At 37.9% G+C, this 25,273-nt stretch overlaps 1 protein-coding gene across 9 annotated transcripts in view; it reads right to left on the bottom strand.

The window, feature by feature from the left end:
- The window catches only part of znf618 (zinc finger protein 618), a 228,833-nt gene that overhangs the window by 121,797 nt on the left and 81,763 nt on the right, over nt 1-25,273 (bottom strand). For 8 of the 9 annotated variants that reach the window (XR_009442777.1, XR_009442776.1, XM_059638340.1 and 5 more), the window contains 8 exons: nt 21,167-21,256; nt 17,121-17,201; nt 15,921-16,010; nt 11,553-11,636; nt 9,395-9,436; nt 9,125-9,208; nt 6,041-6,118; nt 1,940-2,098 (listed from right to left, as the gene is read on the bottom strand). Coding sequence is in view for 7 of the 9 variants with exons in the window: in XM_059638340.1 (XP_059494323.1) it covers nt 1,940-2,098; nt 6,041-6,118; nt 9,125-9,208; nt 9,395-9,436; nt 11,553-11,636; nt 15,921-16,010; nt 17,121-17,201; nt 21,167-21,256 (708 nt within the window). In the remaining 2 variants the exon portion in view is untranslated. The remainder of the gene's footprint in view (nt 1-1,939; nt 2,099-6,040; nt 6,119-9,124; nt 9,209-9,394; nt 9,437-11,552; nt 11,637-15,920; nt 16,011-17,120; nt 17,202-21,166; nt 21,257-25,273) is intronic. The other variant, XM_048559196.2, reaches the window with a different exon arrangement.

The raw sequence follows: 25,273 nt of genomic DNA, 5'->3' as shown, positions 1-25,273 counted from the left end.
TTGACTAGTCTGTGAGACAGGTGTCCCAATTTTAGACACTAACCCCCAGATGTTAGTGAGGAAGACTGCGCAGAGTCGACAGGGCTGTTTCTGTTTTCTGGTACGTAGATCAATGCTAGGTGATCTGTCCCAGTTCATTTCTTTGAGATTTTTAGAGGGCAACTGAGAGTCAAGCATATTGCTGTGGGTCTGGAGTCACATGTAGGCCAGGCCAAGAAAGGATGGCAGATTTCCTTCCTCGGAGGAGACTAGTGAACAAGATGGGTTTTGCCCGACAACTGACAATGGCTTCATGTTCATCAGTAGATTTGTAATTCCATATTTCTTTAAAAATCAAATTCAAATTCCACCTTCTGCCGTGGTGGGATTCAAACTTGGGACCTCAAAACATTACCTGGGTCTCTGTGGCAGTGGGTTGAGGTGCATGTGCATGTGTGTGTAGACAATAGAGTTGGGAAGAGGCAGAATGAGTTTGCAGGTAACATTCAAATAATCATTGTGGAAAATAGAATTCCACTATCCATAAAGTAAATACCAGCAAAATACAAATGCACAAGTTAAAACTAAAAGGACTGAATGGGATCCAAGAGCAGCCATGATTGGTAGGTGGCCCCTTAAATCACAAAATTTGGAATCAGTCTGAAGCATCCAATTGGATGTATAAAGGCATGGAGATTTCTTGAAGCATACCTTACAGAAAGCTGTCAAGTAACACAGACAGCCTACAGAACCTATCTCAAAACATTTAAGAATTAATAATTCCTGATGAAATTCCTCTGTCTTCAAGACCTCAATGCTGACTGCAGAAGCTACCCTTCCAAAGTCATTTAATATCAATTTGTCTGGATTAGGTACAAGAAGTTATTCAAAGTATCAAAGAATCATAGCAATATTCTGTTGTTTAATTATTTTTGCTTTGGTGTCATTCATCATTTTTAATTAGTCCTAAGAAGATCCGCTTCATTTTTGGATATTCTTGTTTAGTTAAAAAGTTATTTAAGTTATAGCGTCTGATGATAGTTAATTGAGGTCTTGGATGCTAAAAAAAAAAGGACAGTTCAAATTATACTACTAATTTGGCAGATCACTTGTAACTACGCATCCCATTATTCTCTTAACCCACTCACATTGTCTCAATCATTAGATTTATTAATTTAACTGGTGCATTACATGGCAAATTCACAAAAATCAATGAATAAAATTTGACAAAGTGAACTTTTGTTAAGTTTCAGTAAAGCATAACACTTTTCTACTTTGCATTTATGTAGAGTGTGAATAGGGCAGCCATTTTAGATGCAGAATATTTCATACATAAGTATATATGGCATTCCAGTCCTTTGACTTAAAAATACAATTTGCTTCTGGCTCATTGACGAATAGTTTTATTTGGGGCTGGATTTTAAGAAAATGAAAGAATTTAAGAAAAGCAAATTAAATCAAGGGTCCAATTTGGACAAAATAGAAAATACATGATAGTTATGTAACTTTCAGTTCACTGTACTTTTACATACTAAGCAGACTCTTCAAAAATTTGAATAGCCTTCACAGTTGCTTTTTTGTTTGGAAAGGTTATTCCACCTAACCATCCCCACTTCATTTGTCATTTAGTCTTTACATGCCGAGGCAAGCAAAAATGAATTTGAAATGGGAATTATTTACCTTTCTAATATCAGTGTTGCTGTATTAACTCTCTAAGTACTAAAATGTCACTTGTGTCGCTCCTTAACATGACAATTTGCAAAATGAAATTCAACAACAAATTCATTTCCTACCATTCTTAAATGCCGTATTAATCGGCATATTTGATATTTTGTTTTGATCAGAGTTAAAAAGTTAGAAAATGAAATCCAGCTTCAAGCTCAAGTAACACCAATGCATTCATGTTACACACTAAAAACAGTTTCTTCCCCCATCTGTCCAGTGCTTTTTTAGTACATACCATCATTTGTGCAGTTGCTCTGGCGAAGAGCATTCTTCTTTTCTGGGGAAGGAGCAGCAACAGCTGTGGTAGTAGTGGCAGAAGTAGAAGTAGATGTAGTCGCAGCAGCAGTGCGAGGTGGCTGCACCTGTTTAATTGCTAAGCTGTTTTCATTATCAGCTAGGATAAAATAAATCACATGGATTACAAGCCTGCAGAGGGTGAAAACAGGATTAACAACTTTATAGGATTTTAAGTTGTCTGGAAAAAAACTCATCACATCATTACAGTGTGACCATCGCTGAGCCATTTTAGTTGGGGTGTCAGAGGAGATACATTCAGAAGGCTGGGCAAAAAGACATTGCAAATGAATTAGTTTATATCTAGATTTATTGTCATGTCATGCATTGGTGTCACCACACAGTTAGTTACTTCTGATTGCAAATAATTAATTTAAATAAGCTGTTTTTGCATGCATTATGTGGAAATCATGCTTTAGAAAAACAAAGACACCTCAGAAGTTCAGACCCACTGAGATTTTCAGGTGATTCTGACAGCATCTGTGGAGAGAAATCAGAATTAACATTTGGTGCCCAGTGATCCTTCTTCAGAATTGAGGTTCTGAAGAAGGGTCACTGGATCCAAAACAGTAACTCTGATCTCTCCACAGACGCTGCCAGACCTGCTAAGATAGGCCAGCAATTTGTTTTGTTTCAGATTTCCAGCATCCACAGTTCTTTCGTCTTTTTAGCAAGTTAACTGCAACGTTCTCAAGGACAAGCCTTGCCAGTGACATACATATTCTTTCAGCAAATCGAAAAATAGCTTAAACTTCTTTCCAGAGACACTATCCTCTACATGCACAAGATGAACAAGCAGATATCTGGAGAGGAGGGAGGAATTTCAAGGGAATAAGACAGATCTACAGGTGTCTAAGCTATATTCTGTGAAGGTCAATAAGATGCCTCTTTCTAGCAGCAATGCATGTGTTGCCTATGGACAATTTTTTCAGAATGTTCATTAAGCCTGGAATGGCCTTTAGACTTCCTGATGGGAGCACTGTAATATATATTCAACAGCTCTATTAGGAGTTGTCTTTTTGTGCATTATTTATCAGGTTCCTTAGATAAACATCAGAGCTCAAGTGTTAAAATGCCGTATAGAGGTGTCGCATGAATCCTAAGGGGCTACATAGAACACTTAAATTCGTCTTCATGAAGGCTTGCATTTCTCACAAATTATTGGCCTTAACACATTTTGATATCTGATTAAAGATGTTAATCATGATTAGCTCTAAGTTGTACTAATTTAATGCTTAAAACCTACACAAGTTTCCTAGGATTAGCAGAGAAATCTCAACCATTCTTAGGGAAAAAAATGATTGCTGCTCTAACGGTCATCCAATTACTAAAGGATGTAGATAAGAAAATGAGAATCTATGATTTCTGGTACAGAACCTGTAACAGGAACCAAATGTTTACATTTATCATATGATCAGAATGACAAGGAAAGAAAAATATATTAATAAATCATACCCAATCTCCCTAGTCTCTCATTCTGAATGAAAAACCAAGTGAGGTTTCCCACGAAGTTGGTCACAAATGATCACAAATGTTAAAGAATTTAAAGTAAAAGAATCACTACTTGCAACAAAAAAAGCAAGCAGCTCTATTCTAAATCTACATATAATTTGGTCGAGCTCGGTGTATACCATTCATATTTTGTTAACTTTAAAAACATTGTACTTCCATAAATTTTAAATGCCAATAAAAAATAGCTAATCATGCCATGTGATCATCTGCTTGTATCAAATGATGTAATTTAGAACTTAGATAATAAAATGTGAGGCTGGATGAACACAGCAGGCCAAGCAGCATCTCAGGAGCACAAAAGCTGACGTTTCGGGCCTAGACCCTCTGATGAAGGGTCTAGGCCCGAAACGTCAGCTTTTGTGCTCCTGAGATGCTGCTTGGCCTGCAGTGTTCATCCAGCCTCACATTTTATTATCCTGGAATTCTCCAGCATCTGCAGTTCCCATTATCTCTAATTTAGAACTTATCTTAAATTGTCATTTGGTAATGAAGAAATTGAGTATTGCTGAAAACAGGAATACTATTGCAATGTTTTGTTTTGTCTTCATAAAGCCAGATGCAAGTATGCTAAGTTTGAAAAGAAATAATAAGTAACACTGTACAAGAAAAGGGTGCTAATCAGTTGACAAGTTAACCCAAATTGGTTGAGGCATTGCCATGGAGAAAGCATCAAAATCCCTTACCCTTCTGTTTAGTACAAAACTGGCAAAATGCCTATACATGTTCCTTTTTCTTACTGCGGCAGGCCAACAGTTTTCCAACATATGCAACTTATAGCAAGCATGGTTAAGACACATTGGTAGTCTGACTTAATCTTAAATTTGTACTAGTCCAACGCAAACTACACAGGCTGAATGATACCACCATTGGTCGTTGGAGCAAAGAACATATCCCTCCAACTGTCCACAGTAGGTACAGTACTGACCATACTCAATCAGCCTATGTTTGAAAACCTCAGAACAATCACAATCAATATTAAAAGTGTTTCCATTTTGGACATCATTTGCAGAACATGTGTGGGTATGCTAAGATTTCCACTATTAAGCAATTCAAGATCATCACTTCTTTTCTGAAGATTTACACCAGGCTCAAACCATTAACTTTCTCTCTCCACGGAGGCTGCCAAACCTGCTGTGTTTCTGTAGCATTTTCTGTGCTTGTCAGGAACAATAATTCCTTGATGTATTCCCAATAGCAACACTTCTACAAATCAGAGCTGAACTGCTAACCAATCAGCACCCTTTTTCATGCAATTTAAGTTACTGACCCCTTTCAAATGTAGAACTGTTGCATCTATCCATGCAAGATGAAAAGCTACAACAACATGTTCCTTTTTTCAGCAACACACTGATTATAGTTTCAAAATGCTAGTTACCCCCATTTGTAAAATACCAAGAATTGTGGAAATACGACTACTACTTTCAAAACATGATCAAAATAAATGGAAGCTGTACACTCTCCACAACCACTAATCTTTCTAGATTTCACTGTACTTTTTTTTGCATAGTATTTTATCATGCAAATTAAAATAAAACAGATATTTAAAAGCAGAATTTTTTAATAAAACTTATAAAAACAAACTTAAAACGTGCTTTTTTAAGGTGTTGACAACTTAAGCCCAAAATGTGTTTGCTTTAAAAGAGGACTGCTACAGAGACAAAATAATTGAAGGCATAAATTCAGTGCCTAACTGGCAAAAGTTCAGTCTGGGACCAATAGGATGTAACATTTAAAGATGTCAAAGAAACTTTAAGCAGGCTAGACTGTGAACTATTGTGGCTACAAAAGGTAATGAAGGGCTGATGACCATTTGCTTAACAGCAAGCCATTCCCTGTGAATTATGTCCCAAACTGGAAACACATTTTGCTTTTCCCTTTGAAGAATTCACAAGTTCAGCGGCTGAAAAAGCCAGTTTCAACACTACTGAAGAGTGCTAGAGACAGACTGGATGCTTGTGTATGCACAAAGTTGGTTTTAGTGCTGGCTGTTGTGAAAGTCACAGTCATGAAACTTTCATTATCCACCCTTGTGTTGCTCAATTCAAAGATTAATTTGCCTATCTTTGTGTAACCACCTCTTGTTTCTAATCTATTTGTACGTGTAGTGCGTTATTGTTTCTTTTTTACTGTAGTAATTATTAAACTCATTGTTTTTGTTAATTCAAGAATACCTAATTATATCAAATCTGGTTAAAACACAAGTCAGTTTGGATCTTGGACAAATGTACCCAAATAAGATTGGTCTTTTTCCAATTAATCTTGTTGCAAGTAACTGAAGGGACTATTGAACAAAGGAGGGCCAAATCATCCCTCCTCACCTGGGAGTTTAACAGTTTGGGGTATCTAGTCAGGAATTACTATGAATTGGGGAACCTCGCTCACAGTCTGGTTGAATCTTTTGCAGAGCTTTACAATTTCGGCATATAAGATGATTCCTTATAGAAGTACAATAAATTGAACTTGCATGTTGTGAAGTGGGTTTAATACGCAAATGAACCAACAATCATTAGGGGGAGAAAAAAGCCCTTACCTGTGTGGGAATGCATGTGCTCTATTAGATTGTTATAAAACTGGAACTGAATCCCACATGCCCCACAGGTGTATTGCTCTTAAATGGAACAGAAAAAATAAAAATCAGAAATGATAAAGTCAATGTAACAATAGAGTAGTCCAATACAAATATACCAAATTTCAATTGTGACCATCACACTGGCTTTTCCAAGAGGGCAATGTTCACCAGTCTTCAATTCATTCTAAAGATCAACTTTCCCTGAACCACTGCTCATAAGACCTTGTAAATGATGACACTGTCATCCAAGAGAAATCACCCCCCACCAATGAGAAAGCATGGATGCAGGAATAACTGTGTCTTATGTGGATAGAGGAAAACACAACATAAAACGAAAATTGAAATATGGAAACCAGATACAACTGCCTACTGACAAACCATATTTTCTACTGAGAAATTACACTCCATTGCATATTATTGAATAATTCAATAACTATTGCACAATTTGGCCACAGCAAGTTGGAAATCCTCTCAAAGATTAGTTAAAGTATTAAGGAGTGGCTAAATTTTAATGCGAAACAAATGCATTCATTCAAATCAAATTAAAAACCCCAATTTCACAAAAGAAATGTTAAACTAGTCACTTAATATTCAATAATTTAATATAATTAATATTCAGCTCAGGTGATCAAATTCAAACTTTGTGTTTTTTTTCTAATGTGTCACAACTAAACAAAAATAAATCATGTTATGTTTGATTACTTTACGGAGTTTTGCTTTGTTTCACACACCATTGTGGGGCACTAACTTATATCCGTTATAAAATATCAAGATTAAGTGATAGTTATCACCTACAGTTTTACTAACACTTAAATGGAATTATGATGTTACTGGGGGAAATATTATATATGACAGATAGGCTGATGCTCTTTTTAAACAAGATTTCCTTTATATTACCTTCTGTGACATCCATTATTTCAGTAAGGCAGCAGGTACATCAGTGGTCTCTGCATGTGCTCAGCAGTAAGTGTACAAGAGTTGATTTGGAAGCACCCATTCAATTTTTACCGGGTAAGGGTGCTTTCATTCAGCACTTTATCAGTCTATGAGCAGAATGGTAGCATATCAGCTGCGAATGCTGTTTGATATTATACTATAGATATATTTGATCTCAGCTGTATTTTTTTTAAAAAAGCCATGACATGAAGTTTATTTTGAAACTTAATATTTATTTATTTAACAATTGTTGGAGGTACTGTACTTTGGACAAAATGTCTTTATGAGGTAAAATTAAAAACATCTATACTGACACAATATGTGTTCCAAATGATGACAACTTCTAATTTACATTAGATGACGTAAATTTGGTCAGGATGGATTAACTAGAATGATTTAGTCAGAGAATATGTCCAATCTGGCCATTTTTATACCTGTATAAAACAACTGCCCTGCCAGCTGTCTGGAAGGACTGATTTCCGAATTGCTAGAGGCAGGGATGAAAATTTACAGTGTAGCTTCCATCGACACTTCCACTTAACATGCCTTTCTTGTTACTTAAAGGATTGTGCTGGAGGTGACGTCATAACACGTTCAATCACCTTTCTGGTCATTCAGCTCAACAAACCACTGACCTGAAGGCCACCCATAAATCTATGTGATAGGGTTTGCAGGAATATCACAAGACTGGAGGACCTGAAAGACAAAGACTAGCAAAATCTGTTCATCTTGGATGGGGCTTCACTGAATGGATGACATTATTCAGCTGTTCTTTAATGACAAATCAACACCATTATAGTTTATTTTTAAATGGTCAAAAGGCTTTAAAGTTTGGAGCATCTTCCAGCATCCTGTTGAGCACGAATGACACATTAAAAAGGTAGTAGTCCTGCATACTTACACCCAGCACCCATACATGAGCCAACCCGCAGGTTCTGGAGCTGAGATAATGTCAAAAGTATTTAAAAGAAAACACATTTTCTGGCTTAGGTCAAATACAGTCAAACTCATTCATTCTAAATTTTTCTTTTCTTAATTGTTCTTGAAAAACAAATTGGATTTGCCCTTCTCTGGCATGATGCCCATTGTGTAGCATAAGTAGTTAAGGCCTTCATTTCAAGTTAAAAAGCACTTATGCAGCTATATCACAAATGTTTTGATGACGTTTCTAGGTGTATGAATATTAATTTTACACAAAAATCTAAGCAACTATTTCAAAAATGAATTACTATAAGATTTGATATGCAGTTACATCTTCAGTTAATTAAAAGCAAAAACAAAGTAACAACTCAGAAACAGAAGTAGCCTATCTGGCTACACAAGCCTACTCTGCCATTTAGTAAGGTCATGGCTGATCTCATTGTGATCTCAACTTCATTTTCCCTCCTGTCCTCCACAACCTTTGGCTCCCTTATCTACCAAAGGTCCATGACAGACAGCCTTGAATAAATTCACAAAACAAGTCCAATCTGTTTTTTGGGAAGTATACACTCTCAGGCAATCTTCATCTTAAAAGTGAAACCCCAAACTGTGTCTTCTAATTCTAGTCTCTTCTAGAAGGAGAAACATCTTCTCAAATTCCCCGAGGTCCTTATTTATTTCAAAAGGAAAACATCCATAATACAGCAGGTCGTTAAAACTATGAAAGAAAAAAAATTGAAATATTTTTGCTGGGTTGGAAGCTGTCAGAATAAAGGATCCCCTCTTGAAATATGAATCTGCCTTTTCATGAATTAGGCAGAATATTACATCCACTGGCATAAAACAACTATACACACACACACATGATCATTTTTAAGGAACTAAATGACATAATTGCAATAATTAGCACTCTACAATTGGCTTTGTACTAGGTTGTGAATTATATTAATTTCTGATAATTCACTGATGCCAACAATCCATAAATTTCGCATCTTGGCCATTTAGCTGACTTTCTATTATATAAATGACACCTAAGTGAAGACAATACTATAGGATAATGACTCAGTGTTATTATTTGCACACATATTTACGCATAGAAGAACTGAGGCATAAAGAATAAAGAGTTTAATTGTTAGATAATTGCATGTTCAGCATTTTAATTTGCATATACAATATTTCATAAATTACCTCTTGCTCTGCTATTATGTGCCTGCTGTCTTAAGCAGGTGCAATGTTTATGTTCATTTCCACAGCTCTGACAGGTGGCTCCATCTGTAAATGAGATGTGGTTTGTTTAATATTTACAATTAATATAAATTTTCAGATGCAAAATTCATTTCATTCCAGAGATTATGTTCATGCATTTTGACTTAAATTTTTTTTAATGGTTTTAAATGTCACAACTTGCAATAAAAGTCGGGCAGTTACTGCCCGTGACATAGATCAGTTTTGACTTACTTTTGGCAGAAGATGGACCAGACTTCTGTACACTGGTACCTCCTGGAAAATAATTTATTAAATTAAGTGCACTTACATTAGAGAGGCATTTAGGCTGCAATAGGCAGACAGAATGCAAATGAAAGTTACGTTTGTAGTAATGCTCCAGATTGCTCCTGTTAAGTATCAACTTTTATTTCAGTTATACCGTACTTCCTATACTCATTAAAAAAATCAATAACATGATTACAGCTGATATTACTGTTCCTCTACAATAACTGATTGAACAATTTCAAAGCACAAACTTGTAACTCTAAATAGAAGAAAATTCAATGGGACCATTTAAGGAGTTATGGGTCTACAAATTTTATACTCTTTGAACAACAGTGTAATAGCAGTTTTGATGGAGGTGCTCATTCTGTAGATACTGGATGTGCTACAATGCAACCATCATTAGCTTGTTGTTTCCTTGACTGGGTCCAAGGGCCTACATGACTTATAAACGATAAAGGAAATCCATTAGCGAGTCTAAATAAAATGTAGCTTAAGTTAAAAGCTACGTTAAGCTTAAAAGTTACAGAAATTTGATATTGTTACGAAGAATATTGGGCAGCATGCGGTTAGAGGATCTTATACAGTGAATACCTAAGATACTCAAGTCATTCCCTCTCGAAGTCTTTATTACATCTAATGGCATTAAGCTCAGTCCAATCACCAACGTTAACCCTTAGAATCTTATCTTGCACAATATTGGACATGCCATAGTGGAAGCCCCAAAAATCTTAAAGTAGATTTGTATTAAATGAGTGAAATAGTATTAAATTAGTACTGACTCAAATCCACCCATTACTTACAAAACCAGAAACTGAAGAAACTCAGGAGCTCCGGAACCATCTGCAGGAAGGAAACAGAGCTAACATTTCAAGTCTAGTGACACTTCTCCAAAACGTTCAGATGAAGAGTCACCGGATTTGAAATGTTAACTCTGCTTTTGTCCCACATATGCTGCCTGATCTGCCAAGTCTCTCCAACAACATCTGTTTTGTGTGTCAGATCATCAACTTTCACAGTTTTTTGTTTTATTATCTCTCCATAATGATTTATGGTAGAATGGAGTTGGTGGTTAGAGACAGCAAGAGTGATGGAGGGGCGGAGGGGCTTTAAGAGGTATTCCATTTTCGAGGAATCCCAGAAAAGTATTTATTTTTAATTATTTGACACTAAGCTCAAAAACATTAGTTTGCTTGTAACAACACAGAATAAACATCACGCTGAGTATTAAATCTCTGCAATTACTGGGTGATTATTTTTGACCTTAGAAATTAGTATTTTTAAAATTTGTCAATTCCTGCTCGCATTACAACCCATCTTGTGTAATATTTGCAGAAGATGACTCCAATTTGAATATTTCAGCTTTTATTTAAATAGATGTCTTTTTGGTTGTAATCTGGATAGGGATTTCAGGCTTCAAAGTTCCTGGATTCCTAGAAGATGAAAACTTCTTCTAATTTGCTATAACTTTTGCACTTTTGAATTCTTTTACAATATACAACCAGAAGAGAACTGGCGCCAGAATTTCATAAATAATGGTAATGTTAAAAATGCAAGGTATTGAAATAGTTGTGATTTTCTAACATCTATTTTTTTTACCCTCTCAAAGGATGTGGTCACAGATGGCATTGCCATCATTTCATCTCATTCCTAATGGCACTTCAACTACATGCTGGGGTAGGCTATTCCAGAGGTCAGTAAGAAGTTAACCACACTACTGTAAATCTGGAATCACACGTAGTCAGGACCAGGCAAGAATAATAGATTTCCTCCCCAAAACAGACATTAGTGAACCAGATGAGTTTTTACAACAATCAGCTACAGTTGTCATGATCACCATGGCAGATTCTCTGACTAGATTCAAATTTCATCAGCCTCTTTGGGCCTCTGGTTAACTGGCTCAGCGAAACTACTATTATAATACGTCCCCTTGACAAGCACCATTGCCAATATGAATTTGTATGTGAACAGACATTTCCGACCTTTACATCCACAATTTTCTATACAGAATTAAAGTAGCACTTAAAAGAGATTAAATTATCTACTTTTTTGGAAGATAGATGCCTGGCCTTTAACAGTACATTTGAAGTATTATGGTTATAGATTTACTAACGTGCATCATACCTACCACTAGAATTTTGAGAGCTGTTATTTTCTTCACATGTATTTGACAGTTTAGTTTCACTTCTTTTGCCCAGAGAGCTCTCTGCATCTGCACATTTTAAAGAAAGATTATGAGTATTTTTTTCCCTCAAAAAGCACATTATGCTCTGAATAAATCATTTCCAGGTTGTTTCTTTGTTTTTGAAAGCTGATATGGCAGATGCTTTGTTACATTTAATTTCTTACATTAGCAACAAGATACCTATGTGCTTCCCAAGTTATTTCTGTTTGCCAAGGTAGCTGATGAACGTTGTACATCTTCTAAGACAGTCAAGCTCTATGGCTACACAAGAAGAAACAACTGTGTCCAACTTCTCAAAAATATGGAAGCCTGCTACTTCAAATCTCCTATGAAACGAAGTAGATGCTTTTTTGACCTTAGAGATAGATTTCCAAATTGGAATCTGGAAAGTCAAGAACTGGATAATAAATTTCTAGTTGATGCTAATATTTCCTTGGATGGATGCTTTCCAAATGGACTACATGTTGCTCCTAGATGACAATGTGAGCAACCCACAAATGTTGCTTTGTGTAATCATTAAAGAAACTTATAGATGCCAAATAATATCCAAACGAGAGGTTACCACAAGACCAGGGAAGTGGGCAACTTAATGAGATGAATGCTTTCTGGTCAGTTGTCGAAGCAATTTGCTTCACTCTCATCAGGATTTTATTAAGGGTGAAGTTTATCAAATATGTTTCTAAAGTCATGTAATAACTTTTAATAAGACCTCTCTCCTGAATGGATTAATGCAAATTCATTTGCTGAAAAATATCCAGGTGCCTCTAGATTAATTAATCCATTCGAACACATATTACTTGCCATCATTTGTCACAGCAAGCCACAGAAACCAATGCCGGTTATTAAAGATTAATCCACAAAAGGAACAGGAATTTACACTATATAATTACAGCACAAAATCAAAACAAATATGTCAAATTATGAGATAGTAAATCAGATTTTTCACTAACTTCTGGGGCTAATATTTTCATAAAAATGTGGTATAAGTTCAAGTTTAATTTGTAATTTCTCCAAACTGTTGGTATTAAGACAGGACTAAGTTACAGGTACAGATCAAACGTGTGCCATAATACAACCCTAACCAACATACATGAATATGTTTCGCATCAGCCGAACCATGGGCAAACAAAACTCCCGCTGACTAGCACCTACTGCCCTCCATCAGTCAATGAACATGTACTGCTGTTACTGCTGCATGACTGCACTGGTCAAGTCCTGAAGTTGTAGCAAACAGCTGTCAAAGGAAAAGTCAACAATGTTTAGGTGTCGAGGATATCTTGTTTGCGTTGTGACCATAGGACTTTTGTGTGTGGAATGAATTAACAACATTAAAGTGTAATCAGATCGCAACAAAACTCCTAGCCATACGGGATAAAAGAACTCACTTGAAGACATTCATTTTAAAACTTTGAAGAAAGAGAAAAACGAAGTTAGAAGCCATCTGTAGCACTGGAGTCAGTTGGAATTAGTGGAAAACAAGAATCATTTAAACTCTAGGACAAATGATTAATAGTCAAGGTCTTTTTCCTAGGGTAGGGGAGTTCAAAACTGGAGGACATAGGTTTGAGGGAGAGGGGTAAGATTTAAAAAAAGGACGCGAACGGTAACTTCGTCATTCAGAGGTGGTGCGTGTATGGACCAAGCTGCCAGAGGTAATGGTGGAGGTGGGTACAGCTACATTTAAAAGGCATAGGTATGTAAATAGGAAGGGTTTAGAGGGATATGGGCCAAACACTGGCAGACGGAATTAGGTCAGATTAGGATGTCTGGTCGGCACAGATGACTTGACCACAGGGTCTGTTTCCATGCTGTATGGCTATGACTACTTTCTTTTGTTGAGTTGTTTAATAAATTGTCACAATATTAGTGGAGAAAGAGCATCCCTGTCCAAAATTTATTGTCTGGTTTTGAAACTCTTGCTGAGCAGTGAAAACAACGTACAGGCAGGATCAGGCAATTCCACAACCAATGAATCAGATCAAAGCTCTGCCATATCAAGTTGTGAATAACAGTGGACATTTAAACAATTAATGCTCAGAGGTGTTCCCAGGATGTTCACAATCTCAATTATTACTGGAGCTCAGTAATATGCAAAAGATAGAAGTGTCTGCAATCAGCATAACCAAAAGGAAACCAGAGCTCTTGGAGTCCAGATTTCAGGAACAGTTCACAGCAGGTAGATTGCACAGATTTGATTGTGGGAAGTTTCTGGGATTAGGAATGAGAAAAGTGAAGTTATTCCAGTGATTTAATTGTTTTGAAGAGACACATTGGTCAGGATTAGCCATTTTGGTGAAGACTATACCCATGAAACATGGGGTTGTTGGGAGGAGCTGCTAGAGGAAAGTCAGGTAGTTAAAAGTCTTTGTAGTCAAGGAAGTTGAGCTCTGTTTCAGGAAGGCACACATTGAAAGATTTAGTAGTTGAATGTGCTGCCATAGGAATGAAGGGGATTGCCAGTTTGTTGCATCAGCTATTTGAAATGTAGTTTATAGTTTCTATTAAATTAAACCTAAATTAATATGACATTGGTTTGATTATTACTGCAAGTTATAAAATGTGATATCTTGTCCATCAGTTTCTTCAATTGACTCCCCTCAATCATTAGATCAGAAGTAATTTTGTTCCCTGATTATTGTAGTGTTAGCTCTAGTCTATACCTGAACGCAACAAGGCCTGGACAACATTCAGGTTTGGCCTGACAAGCGGCAAGTAACATTTATGCAACAAGGGGCAGTTACCATCTTCAGCAAGAGAGTTCAACCATGTCCCCTCAATATTTAATAGCATTAATATCACTGAATCTTTCACTTAACAGCCAAAGGTTTCCACAGGCCAGTAAGTTAAAATTGGACCAGCCATATTAGCACTGTAGCAACAACAGCAGGACAGAGTTTGAATATTTTATTTATTAATTCCTATGTTCCCAAAGTCTTTATGTCCCTTGAGAAGCTCAAGTCAGTAATGTGATGGAATGTTCCCCACTTACTTGAGCAAGTATAGTTCCAACAACACTCAAGAAACTTGGCAATACCTAGATCAAAGTAGCACACTCTACTTGAGCCTCGTCCACTATCTTAAATATTCTTTCCTTACATCACAACCACACTGTATTATGTACCAGTGAAATATGCACCATTTTCAACACACACTACAGCAACCTGTCAAACGTTTATGTGGGAACATCTTCCAATCCACCCTCTTCATCAACTAGACAGACAAGGACAGGATGCACATCGGAACTCTACTGAGTTCCTGTTCAAGTAACAGGCTTTCCATTCCTCATGGAGTCAAAATTGAAGCTCTAACAGAACTATGAGAATCGGTACAACCAAAGTTGATAGAAAGTACTGACCAGGTTTGTGTACTTAAGAAGAATTATTTATTACAGGTAATTAGACAATAGCTCAGGAACACAGATATAAGCCCTGTGCATATAATAATAACTAAAACTTGACACACAGTAACAAAAAAAAAAATAGGGAAAGCAGATTATTGATAGAGGTCGAAAAACTAGAAAATCAGTTCAATTGTCTTTGCTTCCTGATTCTGATGCTGTTCAACAACTTCCTGTTGTTCAGATACCTTGGGACGCTTCCACTTAGAAAATTGATCAATTCAGCAAGTCACAACCTACAGCAACTGCTGCAGGAAAAGCAACTGGTTTCCGTCAGGTTTAAACAGAATTTTTGATGGCAACAAGCATGGCAGCTTCTGAGCTGGAAGAAGGTCTGCACATTCTTTTCTTTCTGTCTCTGTAGCTTGTTTCCAGATCAAGTTGCTCAATCGGAGAACTAGCCTCTTGTCAGAAAGCAAAAATATCTGTTATCTTAACTAGTCACTAGTCCATAGACCAATCAACTTATTGTAGTCACCCAACTGCCTCTGAATACAGCATCTCCTAGCTCTGCTTCACCTGCGACTTAAACATTAATTACTGCTTTTATGATCTTTGAGGCTTTTATGACTTTTGTCACAGGAATTAGGCTATTTGCTTTTCAAAATATATAGATCCTTAAAAAACACCCCAAACTTCAAATAATTCTCTCTCCTTTCAGTCTACAGGTCCGAAAAAATAAAAAAGACACTGTCTTTATAGAATACCCTGACCACACAAACTCTAATGGCCCAAATGGACAATAAATGCTGGGCTTATTGTAACACTCACATTGTACGAATAAAACATACTTGCACATTCATAAATATTTGGGGAGGTTATTTAGCTCACTTGCAAATTTCAATCTGATTTATGACCCTACAGTCTGTTACTTATTGCAAGAACAAATTTAGATTTAGAACATAAACACATACCGGAAGAAGCATGCAAAGCCACGTGTTCCTGGTAGGGAGTGTAATACTTGTATCGCTTGCCGCAGAATTCACAGATGTAGCTACCTGTTTCTGGAACAGTAATACAAAATAATGAGAACTAACATCCAACTATCAGTTCTTGTTTTAGCAGGAAACTCAAGAACAATAAACAGAAATATACTACAAACCAGGTATTAAAAAAAAAGTGTTGTAATAATGATTTAGTAGACACTTCTACTTTGGACAACAAATTAAATATGCATCATTTTGTCACGGCGGGGGGAAATCAGTTAAGAACCTCTTTTCCTGTCGTACTCGGGTAAATAAACTATATTGGGTTTAGTAAAGAAAGATCCACAAGTGAAGAAGCTGTACTTCTTCAAAGAATAATGGAACTGAAAACAGTTTGAAGGTGGAGAGACTACAAGTATGTGCACTACAGTCTTTCTTCTTACAGCGCATTGCATATTGATATAAATATGAAAATATTCTGACACAAACATTGGCATACTTAATAAATGTTACATTCATCATAATAACAAGTTGCAATTACAGCACATGGGTATATATCAACAATTGTTAAAAAAACATTCAATTTCACAACAACGTTTACATTGGAAACTTTTGAGAACCATAAAAACTTGCAAATAACAGCTGGTTGAATAACATATTTTTGAGGCCCAATTTTCATTCAATTTTGATTTTGCACTGCATTTATGCACCACTGGGGAGGTTTATTAGTTTACTTTCTCTTGGTTTACATGACCCTTGCAATTTTTCAAACAAATCATTTTCCGATTATCATACTCCAGCTTCTAGTTTTGGTGCTAAGCATTAGAGAAGACGACATCAGACAGCTGCTCATTCCTTATGGGCTTAAATTTTAAAATACCTTGTATAAATAAGCTTTCAGCAAAAATGAAATCACATCCAAAAGATCAAGTCTGGAATATACACAATCTAGTTGCAAAAACTGGCCAAAGCACTTAACAGATATTTTGAAAAGTAATTTTAAAAATTCCTGCCACATTCGTATTTTGATGAGCCTACTGTTTTCCCAGCACAAAACAAAAACCACTTATTTCTGCCCAAATTGGTATTGCTATTATGTGGCAATGGTAAAATTCAAAGCACTGAGCCACATGAACAATGCAGGCTTCTAATACACATATATTTTCTCCAATTAAAAATAACTCATACTTGATCCAGGGCTACGGACAGTTTCTTCCATCTGTTCAGTTTTCACTTCTGCTGGTGTCTCAACTGCCTGATCATAAGGATCTATAATTAAGAAAGATGTTAATTAATTATATAACATAATGTTAAAGGAATAGCAAGAATTCATACAATAAGCTTTCCTACCCCACAAGAATTAGCTTCTCCTTAAAAAGTGTGCTTGAATGTCAATGTTGGGGTGTGCCTTTTCAGTAAGCAAGGTATCCAGAGCTCACTGCAAGGCTCACAATAAAAAGGAACCGAATAAAGTGAATCCCACTGAAGTCATAATCGTTACATTGCTTAGGATAAGCAATTTTAGTCTACACAAATCAAAAGACTGAGGTGCGTGCATGCCAATTAATTGCCAAGATTTTACTTAGCAGTTTTCACTTGACTTGGGAGTGAGTTCAGTTTCTATAAAAGTCAAATATGCCATTTGGTTCAGTGGAATTGTTGACTGGCAAGGAAAATTAAAACAAGCAAACTTTAAAAGGCATAATACAGATGATTGGAGTTCAGCACTGAAGTAGATACAAATCACAGAGCCATCACCCATGCAAATCCTTACACTGCTTTGAGAAAAATATGAATCATAAGCTATAATTTACATACTTTTACATTCTGTTCAGAGCTATTTTCTGATGAAATAGTTTCACAATTAATACGTGGCTTGCGAACAAAATAAAAATCATTGACTGACATTGAATGTCAAGAGTGTTACCATCACTGAATCCCACACTAACATCATCTTTGGAGTTACCATTGACCAGAAATTCAACTGGACCCATCACATAATCACACTGGCTACAAGAGAAGATCAGAGGTTTAGGAATACCATTGCAATTAACTCAATTCTTGGCTCCCGAAAGCCCATCCACACCTACAAGTCACAAGTCAGGAGTACGATGAAATACTCTCTGCTAGCCCAGATGAGTGCAACTCCAACAATGCAGAAGTAGCATGACACTATTCGGGACAAAGCAGCACGCGTGAATGATCTGAGCATCCAATTCCTGCACCACTAATGCTCAGGAGCACTAGTTTGGACCATCTACAAGATGTAGTGCAGAAATTTACCAAAGACCCTTAGGCAGAACCTTCCAAAGACATGACCACTTCCACCCAGAAGGACAAGGGCAGCAGATACATGAGAACACAACCAGCTGCAAGTTCCCCCCCCCATCACATTACAATAATGGCTTGCATTCCAACAGAGTGTTTTAAAAACGATTTTCATGTTGGGACGTCATGTTGCAGCCCTAAAACAAATCGGTGAGGCCACTTTGAGAATACTGCACACAATTCTGGTCTCCCTGCCGTAGTAAGGATGTTTAAAGTTTGAGACGATTCAAAGCTCAGGTTGTGGGGATGAGGTTGTAGACATGTTTGCAAATGTTTCGTCACCCTGCTGGGTAAAGTTGTTGGTGCTCTGTCCCGCTTGTAATTTATATGCCTCGGTTTGCTGGGGTGGTTGGTATTACTTCCTGTTCTGTTTCTCATTGAATTAGACTCTATGTACAAACCAATGCATTTGCTAATAAGAGTTCCGGTTGGAATGCCAGGCGTCCAGGAATTCCCTGGTGCATTTCTGTTGGGCTTGAGCGATTATGGATATGTTTTCCCAGTCAAATTCATGTCCCTCGATGTCTGTGTACAGTGAGACAAGTGAGAACTGGTTCTGTCTCATGGTGGCCAGTTGGTGTTCATTTATCCGAATTGTCAATTTTCTTCCAGGTTGGCCTATATAGTGTTTCTCACAGTCCGTGCAATGTGTTCTGTATATTACTGAAGTTTTGCTGGTTTTGGGTATGGGATCTTTTACATTCGTCACTTGCTGTCGTAGGGTGGTTGTCAGTTTGTGGGCTTCTCTGATACCTCGGGATCTGAGCAGTCTTGTGGTCAGCACTGAAATGTCATTGATGTATGGTAGGGTGATTAGTGAGTCTGTTGCATCATGTTGCGTCTTGTCTTGGAGGTAATGGTGGATTAGGCTTTTCAGGTATCCATTCCTTTTGAAAACTGTATAGGTGCTCCTGTTCAGCTTTGCATAGTTCTGGTTTGCTGCAATGTATTGTGGCTTGTTTAAATAGTTGTCCTATTGCAACTCCATTTGTGGTTGTTAGGGTGGTTGCTAGTGTAATTGAGTATCTTGTCTGTATGTATGGTCTTTCTATATATTAACATCTGCATTACTGCTTCTGCAATCAGTCCTGATATTGGGGATCCCATTGGTGTTCCACTAATTTGTTTCTATATGCTGTCGTTGAAGGTGAAGTAGGTTGTAAGGTGCAGATCTAGTAGTTTCACGGTCATGTCCCTAATGTTATTGGTGTCCTGAGTTGCCTGCCTACTTGGTTCGTCCAGCAGTGTGGCAATTGTTGCTTTGGCTAGGTCGATGATTATGGATGTAAATACTGCTGTTACGTCAAAAGATATCATCATCATCTCATTCTCGTCTATCCTGGTGTCCTTGATCATGTTGAGGAATTCCTGGGATGAGTGGGTCGACAGGGTACAGCTGTGCACTAAGTATTTCAATTTCTGTTGTAGTTCTTTGGCAAGTCTATATGTTGGAGCACCTGGCAGTGAGACAATGGGTCTGAGGGGGACCCCTAGTTTGTGTTATCTTGGGGAGTCCATAGAATCGGGGTGTGTTGGATCCCTCTGGCGTCACTTTTTGGCAGTCAGTCTTGCTGATGTTTCCTGAGTTGCACAATTTCCTTCAGAGTCATTGTAATCTGGTTCCTTAAATGTGTTGTTGGATCTATCGCTATCTGTTGGTAGGTGTCAGTATCTGCCAGTAGCGTGTTAGCTTTCTCCATGTATTGGGTTCTATTGAAAATGACTGTCATATGTCGTTTGGCCCAGAAGAAAATTGACAAAATAGACAAATGAACACAAACTAGCCAATAAGAAACACAACTAATTCTCATTTATCTCACTACACATGAACAAGACGGGACATAAATTCAACTGGGACAACACATCCATAGTTGCACAAGCCAAACAGAGACACACCAGGGAATTCCTGGAGGCCTGGTTTTCCAGCTGGAACTCCATCAACAAACACCTTGAATCAGACTGTGTGTGCAAACTGAGAAACAGAACCAGGAATAATACCAACCACCCCAGCAAAACAAGTCACATAAATAACAAGCGGGGCAGAACACAGACGCTTCACCGGAAGCGCACCGATGATGTTATGTGGCAGGGTGACAAAACTTTTTCAACCAAATCCACCAGCACAGTGAGCATGTCTATAACCTCAGGAAGGATACTGTTAAACTAGAAACAGTGCAGAAAAAGTTTACAAGGATGTTGCAGGAACTGGAGGGTTTGAATTATAAGAGAGGCTGAGGGGTGACCTTAGAAGTATATAAAATCATGAGGAGGATGGATAGGCTGAACAGCCAAGGACTTTTCCCCAGGGTAGAGGGATCCAAAACTAGATAGCATACTTTTAAGGTGAGAGGGGAGAAATTTAAAAGGGATCTGAGGGGTAACTTTTCAGAGTGGCACATGTATGGAATGAGCTGCCAGAGGAAATGGTAGATGCAGGCACTAAAAATGAACGAATCACTACAATGGGTCTTAGCATCAACTTCAGAACAGTGCAGCTTAATGTGGCAGAGTGCACCAAGTCATCCTCACTTTGGAATGCAGACATTTTTGTGCTGCAGGTTAGCACACATTAGGAAATTGATTAAAATTATAGAAGAAATGCTTAAGAAAAGAAATGATGTTATCCACTGCATCCTGGAGATTAAAAAAGATTTTGTGTGAAACTCATTCCATTTCTGACCCACAGAAATGTTTCGAATAATTAGAAATGAAAAGCTTTTACCACGTGATTTCCAGTACTGTTCCATCTTTCTGAGTGTCAAATATTTTTACATTAATATTCAGCATTTGGAAATTAGCAAATCTCTTTTAAATTTGCAATTGATATTTTTTTCACACCAACTATCAGCTACATGCATCTGCGCTAATCCAAAATAAAGTGAAACAACTACTTTGCAAATACATACCGTCTACCGCATGTAAATCCCGGTGTTCTTGGAAACAGCTATAATATTTGTATTTCTTGCCACAGATGTCACACATATATCTAAAATTCTCTGTAAATCAAGGGAGAAAACATGTCAATAATTTGGCTCACTTTCCATTTTCTGTCCCAAAAGTTATTGCTAAAACGCGAGGGAATTCTTTCACTTCAAAATTTCAAAGCAGCTCTTAATTCTTGAAGCTACTGCTGCAATACTTGCATGACTCTTCCTTGCTTACGTGCACTCAAACATTTATTCTTGCCTTTACAGGAGGGCCAAGGGTGCTAACCTTGCTGGATTATTCCTGCAGACCTGATCCTATAACACTTAGCCAAGGTTTGAAAATATTATTACATCCACTTTACAAAGAGTTAATTGCATGTAACCAAACAACTCTGCAATGAGCCTTTGTCATTGCAGAGAATTGGCAAACACCCGTGAACAGGTGAAGAAAATACATAAATGGGAATCACAAATACAAATCATGAACCTCACTACTCGCCTGTGTTCTGGGCAACAGTGCCCAAGAAGTTTAATTTGCTTGACTATACAGAAGCAGACTGTACAAAATTAGCAATTTCACTGAATCAGCCAACAATGAAAATCCCTGATTCAACTGAGATTAATCAGACATATCAAATTTAAGAAACCATACACACAAACATAAAACATCTACTTAGATTAGATTGCCTGCAGGGTGGAAACAGGTCCTTTGGCCCAACAAGTCCACACCGCCCCTCGAAGCATCCCAACCAGACCCATCCCCCTATAACCCACACACCCCTGAGCACTATGGGTAATTTAGCATGGCTGATCCATCTAGCCTGCACATCTTTGGACTGTGGGAGGAAACCCATGCAGACACAGGGAGAATGTGCAAACTCTGTACAGACAGCTGCCAGAGGCTGGATTCGAACCCGGGTCCCTGGTGCTGTGAGGCTGCAGTACTAACCACTGAGCCACCGTGCCGCCCCAAATGATAGGAAAAAAAAAGTGAAAAAATATAAACAAACATCAGCTCCAAAAAGCCTTAAAACAAAACTTATTTTTTAGAACTTCCAGGTTGTCTCAATTGGAATTGCATAAACTGAAGTTCCTTGAATGCCAAAATAGCCAGACGGCAATTGTAATGCACATAGTTCAAATCATGTGCTAAAGGAAAAACCCAAGTCTGCTTCCTACCTTCATTCTACAAATTAATTTTATTTTGTTCGCTGCAAACTCAATTCAACTTAATAGACACGATAGAAAAAACATGCAAGGAAAACTATGCAAATTTGAGGTAGTTAACTCTGGTTTGCAAGCAACATCACACAGAAGATTAATCTTCCATTCCAGGAGACAACTCATCATCATCATCTTCGGCAGTCCCTCGCAGACAAGGATGACTCTCTTCCATTCTCAGGGTGAGTCCCTAACAGGCCGAAGTAGCTTCCACTGGCTCTGTTACATCTGGGGCAGGTGGTGGCTGCAGGAAGGGGTGGGTGGGGCATTGGCATGGCAGTGCGCTCCTTTCACTATTTTTGCCTAGCTTCTGCTCTGTCCCCCAACGGCAAGTCTTGAGGTGTTCAATGCCTTCTTGGATGCTCCTCCTCCAGTCTGCACACACAGTCTTGGGCTATTGATTTCCCAGCATTTGTGGTTATTCTGCACCTCGCCAGTGAGATCTTGAGGGTACCATTGAAGCACTTCTTCTGTCCACATAGAACTCACCTGCTGTTTCAAAGCTAGGAGTACAGCATCTGCTTGGGGAGTCTCATGCAAGTCATGCGGACGGTGTGCCTGGCTCAGCGTAGCCAATCAAGGGCGATCACTGCCTCAATCTTGGTCTGGCTTAGGATGCTGGTGTTGGTGAGACTTTATTCCCAACAGATTTACAGGATCTTGCGCAGTCAGGGTTGGTGGTGCTGATCCAGTGCCTTGAGGAGTCTGCCATAGATAATCCACGTCTCAGGACCATATAGGAGGCCAGGAGCACTGAAGCTTTGTAAACCATGATCTTGGTGTCAGGCCTGATGTTGTCATCTTCAAAGACTTTTTCCTCAAGCGGTTGAAGGCTGCGCTAGCACACTGATGCTGGATCTCTTCATTACTAGCTGCTGTGGCTGACAGGTCACTCGAGGAGTTTGGAAGTGGTCAGTATTCTTGAAGGTCTCCCACGGACCTTGATGATCAGAGGTTCATTCCACAGTGCCAGGCCAGGTTGGTGGAAGACCTGCATCTTGCGGCTGATGAGCGTATGACCCATGCTCTCGTATGCCTCCCTAAAGGTGCTGACGATAGCCTGGAGCATATCCTCTGAGGCTGCACATATGCAAGCATCATCTGCATGCCGCAGCTAAATGACACTGATTTGAGTGCCTCTGTTTTGGGTTGAAGGCAGCAGAGGTTGAACAATTTTCCACTGGTTCTGTAATTTTTCGCTGCACAAGAAGTGCAGAGAAAAGAAAAGAACTTACTACTATACATGGCTTTCTTTGATCTGACAAAACACCTTTCACAAAGTTAACAGGAAAGCATTGTGGAGCATCCTTCTATGCTTTGGCTGCAACATGAAGTTAGTCACCATCCATCACCTGCTCCACAATGACGTGGAAGTCATGGTAACAACATATGTCTCCATTACTGACCCACTGTGTTTGGACTGGTGTCAAGCAGGGCTGAATCATCATTCCAACACTGTTCTTGATCTACCTCATTGCCGACAAGCTCCCCACTGGAGTGGAGCTAACTTACTGGAGATAACTCACAACTCGACCACGGACATGGTCACATACTTTACTATCTGACAGACCTGAAGTACCAGCCTTTATGGTTGGCATGAAAATTGGACTTAGACATTCTACCTGATAACAGATGAACAACACACTTCTTAAACTTTCCATTACTTCAGGCACCAATACCAATTCTTTAGAGAGCTTAAATTAGGCTGGCCATTATAAAAGCTTATATACTGTGAAAATTCAATGTTGTCAGTGCTGTTGCTTTGTACCAGAACAATTCCAGAGACAAAAATAAATAAGTCTGAAAACTGGCTGTTGTCTTCAATGGACACAAGGTGGACTAGAACTTCAATTTCAGTAGTGCTGCAGAATTAATACACAACTCAGTTGAGCAACATAAATGAGACAGAAGAGCGTCAGAAAAATAGAAATCAGAAATGGTTCAAATCAAGGCTGGGTGCAAGAACTGTCAAGAAGTTTGAAATACAGTGAAGACAATTTTTAAAATTATGTGACTAACAGCGAGCAAAAGAATTAAAAAAAAACAATAAATTAAACAAGAAGATTTAGCTTGATGACCTTGCATCATTGCTTCCCTCTGATAATGCCAGATTTCAGTCTCTTCAGTCTCTGCTGTTTTTACTTCTGTTTTCTAGCTTCTGCAACATTTTGCTCTTATGTTACAAATAAAATGTTCAAGATTTGCTTCCAGGTGTAATTTACAAAGCTGAAGGAACAACTGGAGAGTCAGTATTGTCAAGGGGAAAGGAGAAACAAAAGATTCAAGAATGATGGTGGAAAAATTGGGCTGAAGAAGATGAAACAGCTTGTCTGTCTGCCTTAAAAAGCACAATACTGCTATGATTTCTAAATGGAAAGGCAACTTTTCCAACTGTGTGATAAATGTTTAAGGAACTGCCAATAATAGACATCAAGAAATAGACAAAATGAATTAGTAGCAGGCTTATAAAAACAGAACTGCTGCATTTTGCATGAGCAAAAAATGAACAGTGTGTTTTGAAAAATATTGCTGTCATGACAATTATTTAACAAGAACTCCTTAGTTAGATCTTATCCAAAACTCATTGGTTTATCACTCACACCTCAACATTTGATATATTTTCATTAATTTCTGGTGATGACATTTTTTTTGCAACCTTGCATCACAGGCATGTTACCATGATACAGCGTGTACTGTTCATTAATAACATATAGAGAGGGGAAGACGTGTTAATTCCACTCTGCTCAATTAGAAAGTTTTTTTTGAAGAAACCAAATAAGAGTAAATGTACTATCAAGGATTTACTACTTTGGGAAGCTCAGGATACAAGGACTTAATATAGTACCTGCTTATTGTTCTCAAAGT

This window comes from Stegostoma tigrinum, chromosome 29 (genome assembly GCF_030684315.1).
Source record: "Stegostoma tigrinum isolate sSteTig4 chromosome 29, sSteTig4.hap1, whole genome shotgun sequence".
Lineage (NCBI taxonomy): Eukaryota > Metazoa > Chordata > Chondrichthyes > Orectolobiformes > Stegostomatidae > Stegostoma > Stegostoma tigrinum.
This window is presented reverse-complemented; position numbering and strand designations above follow the sequence as displayed.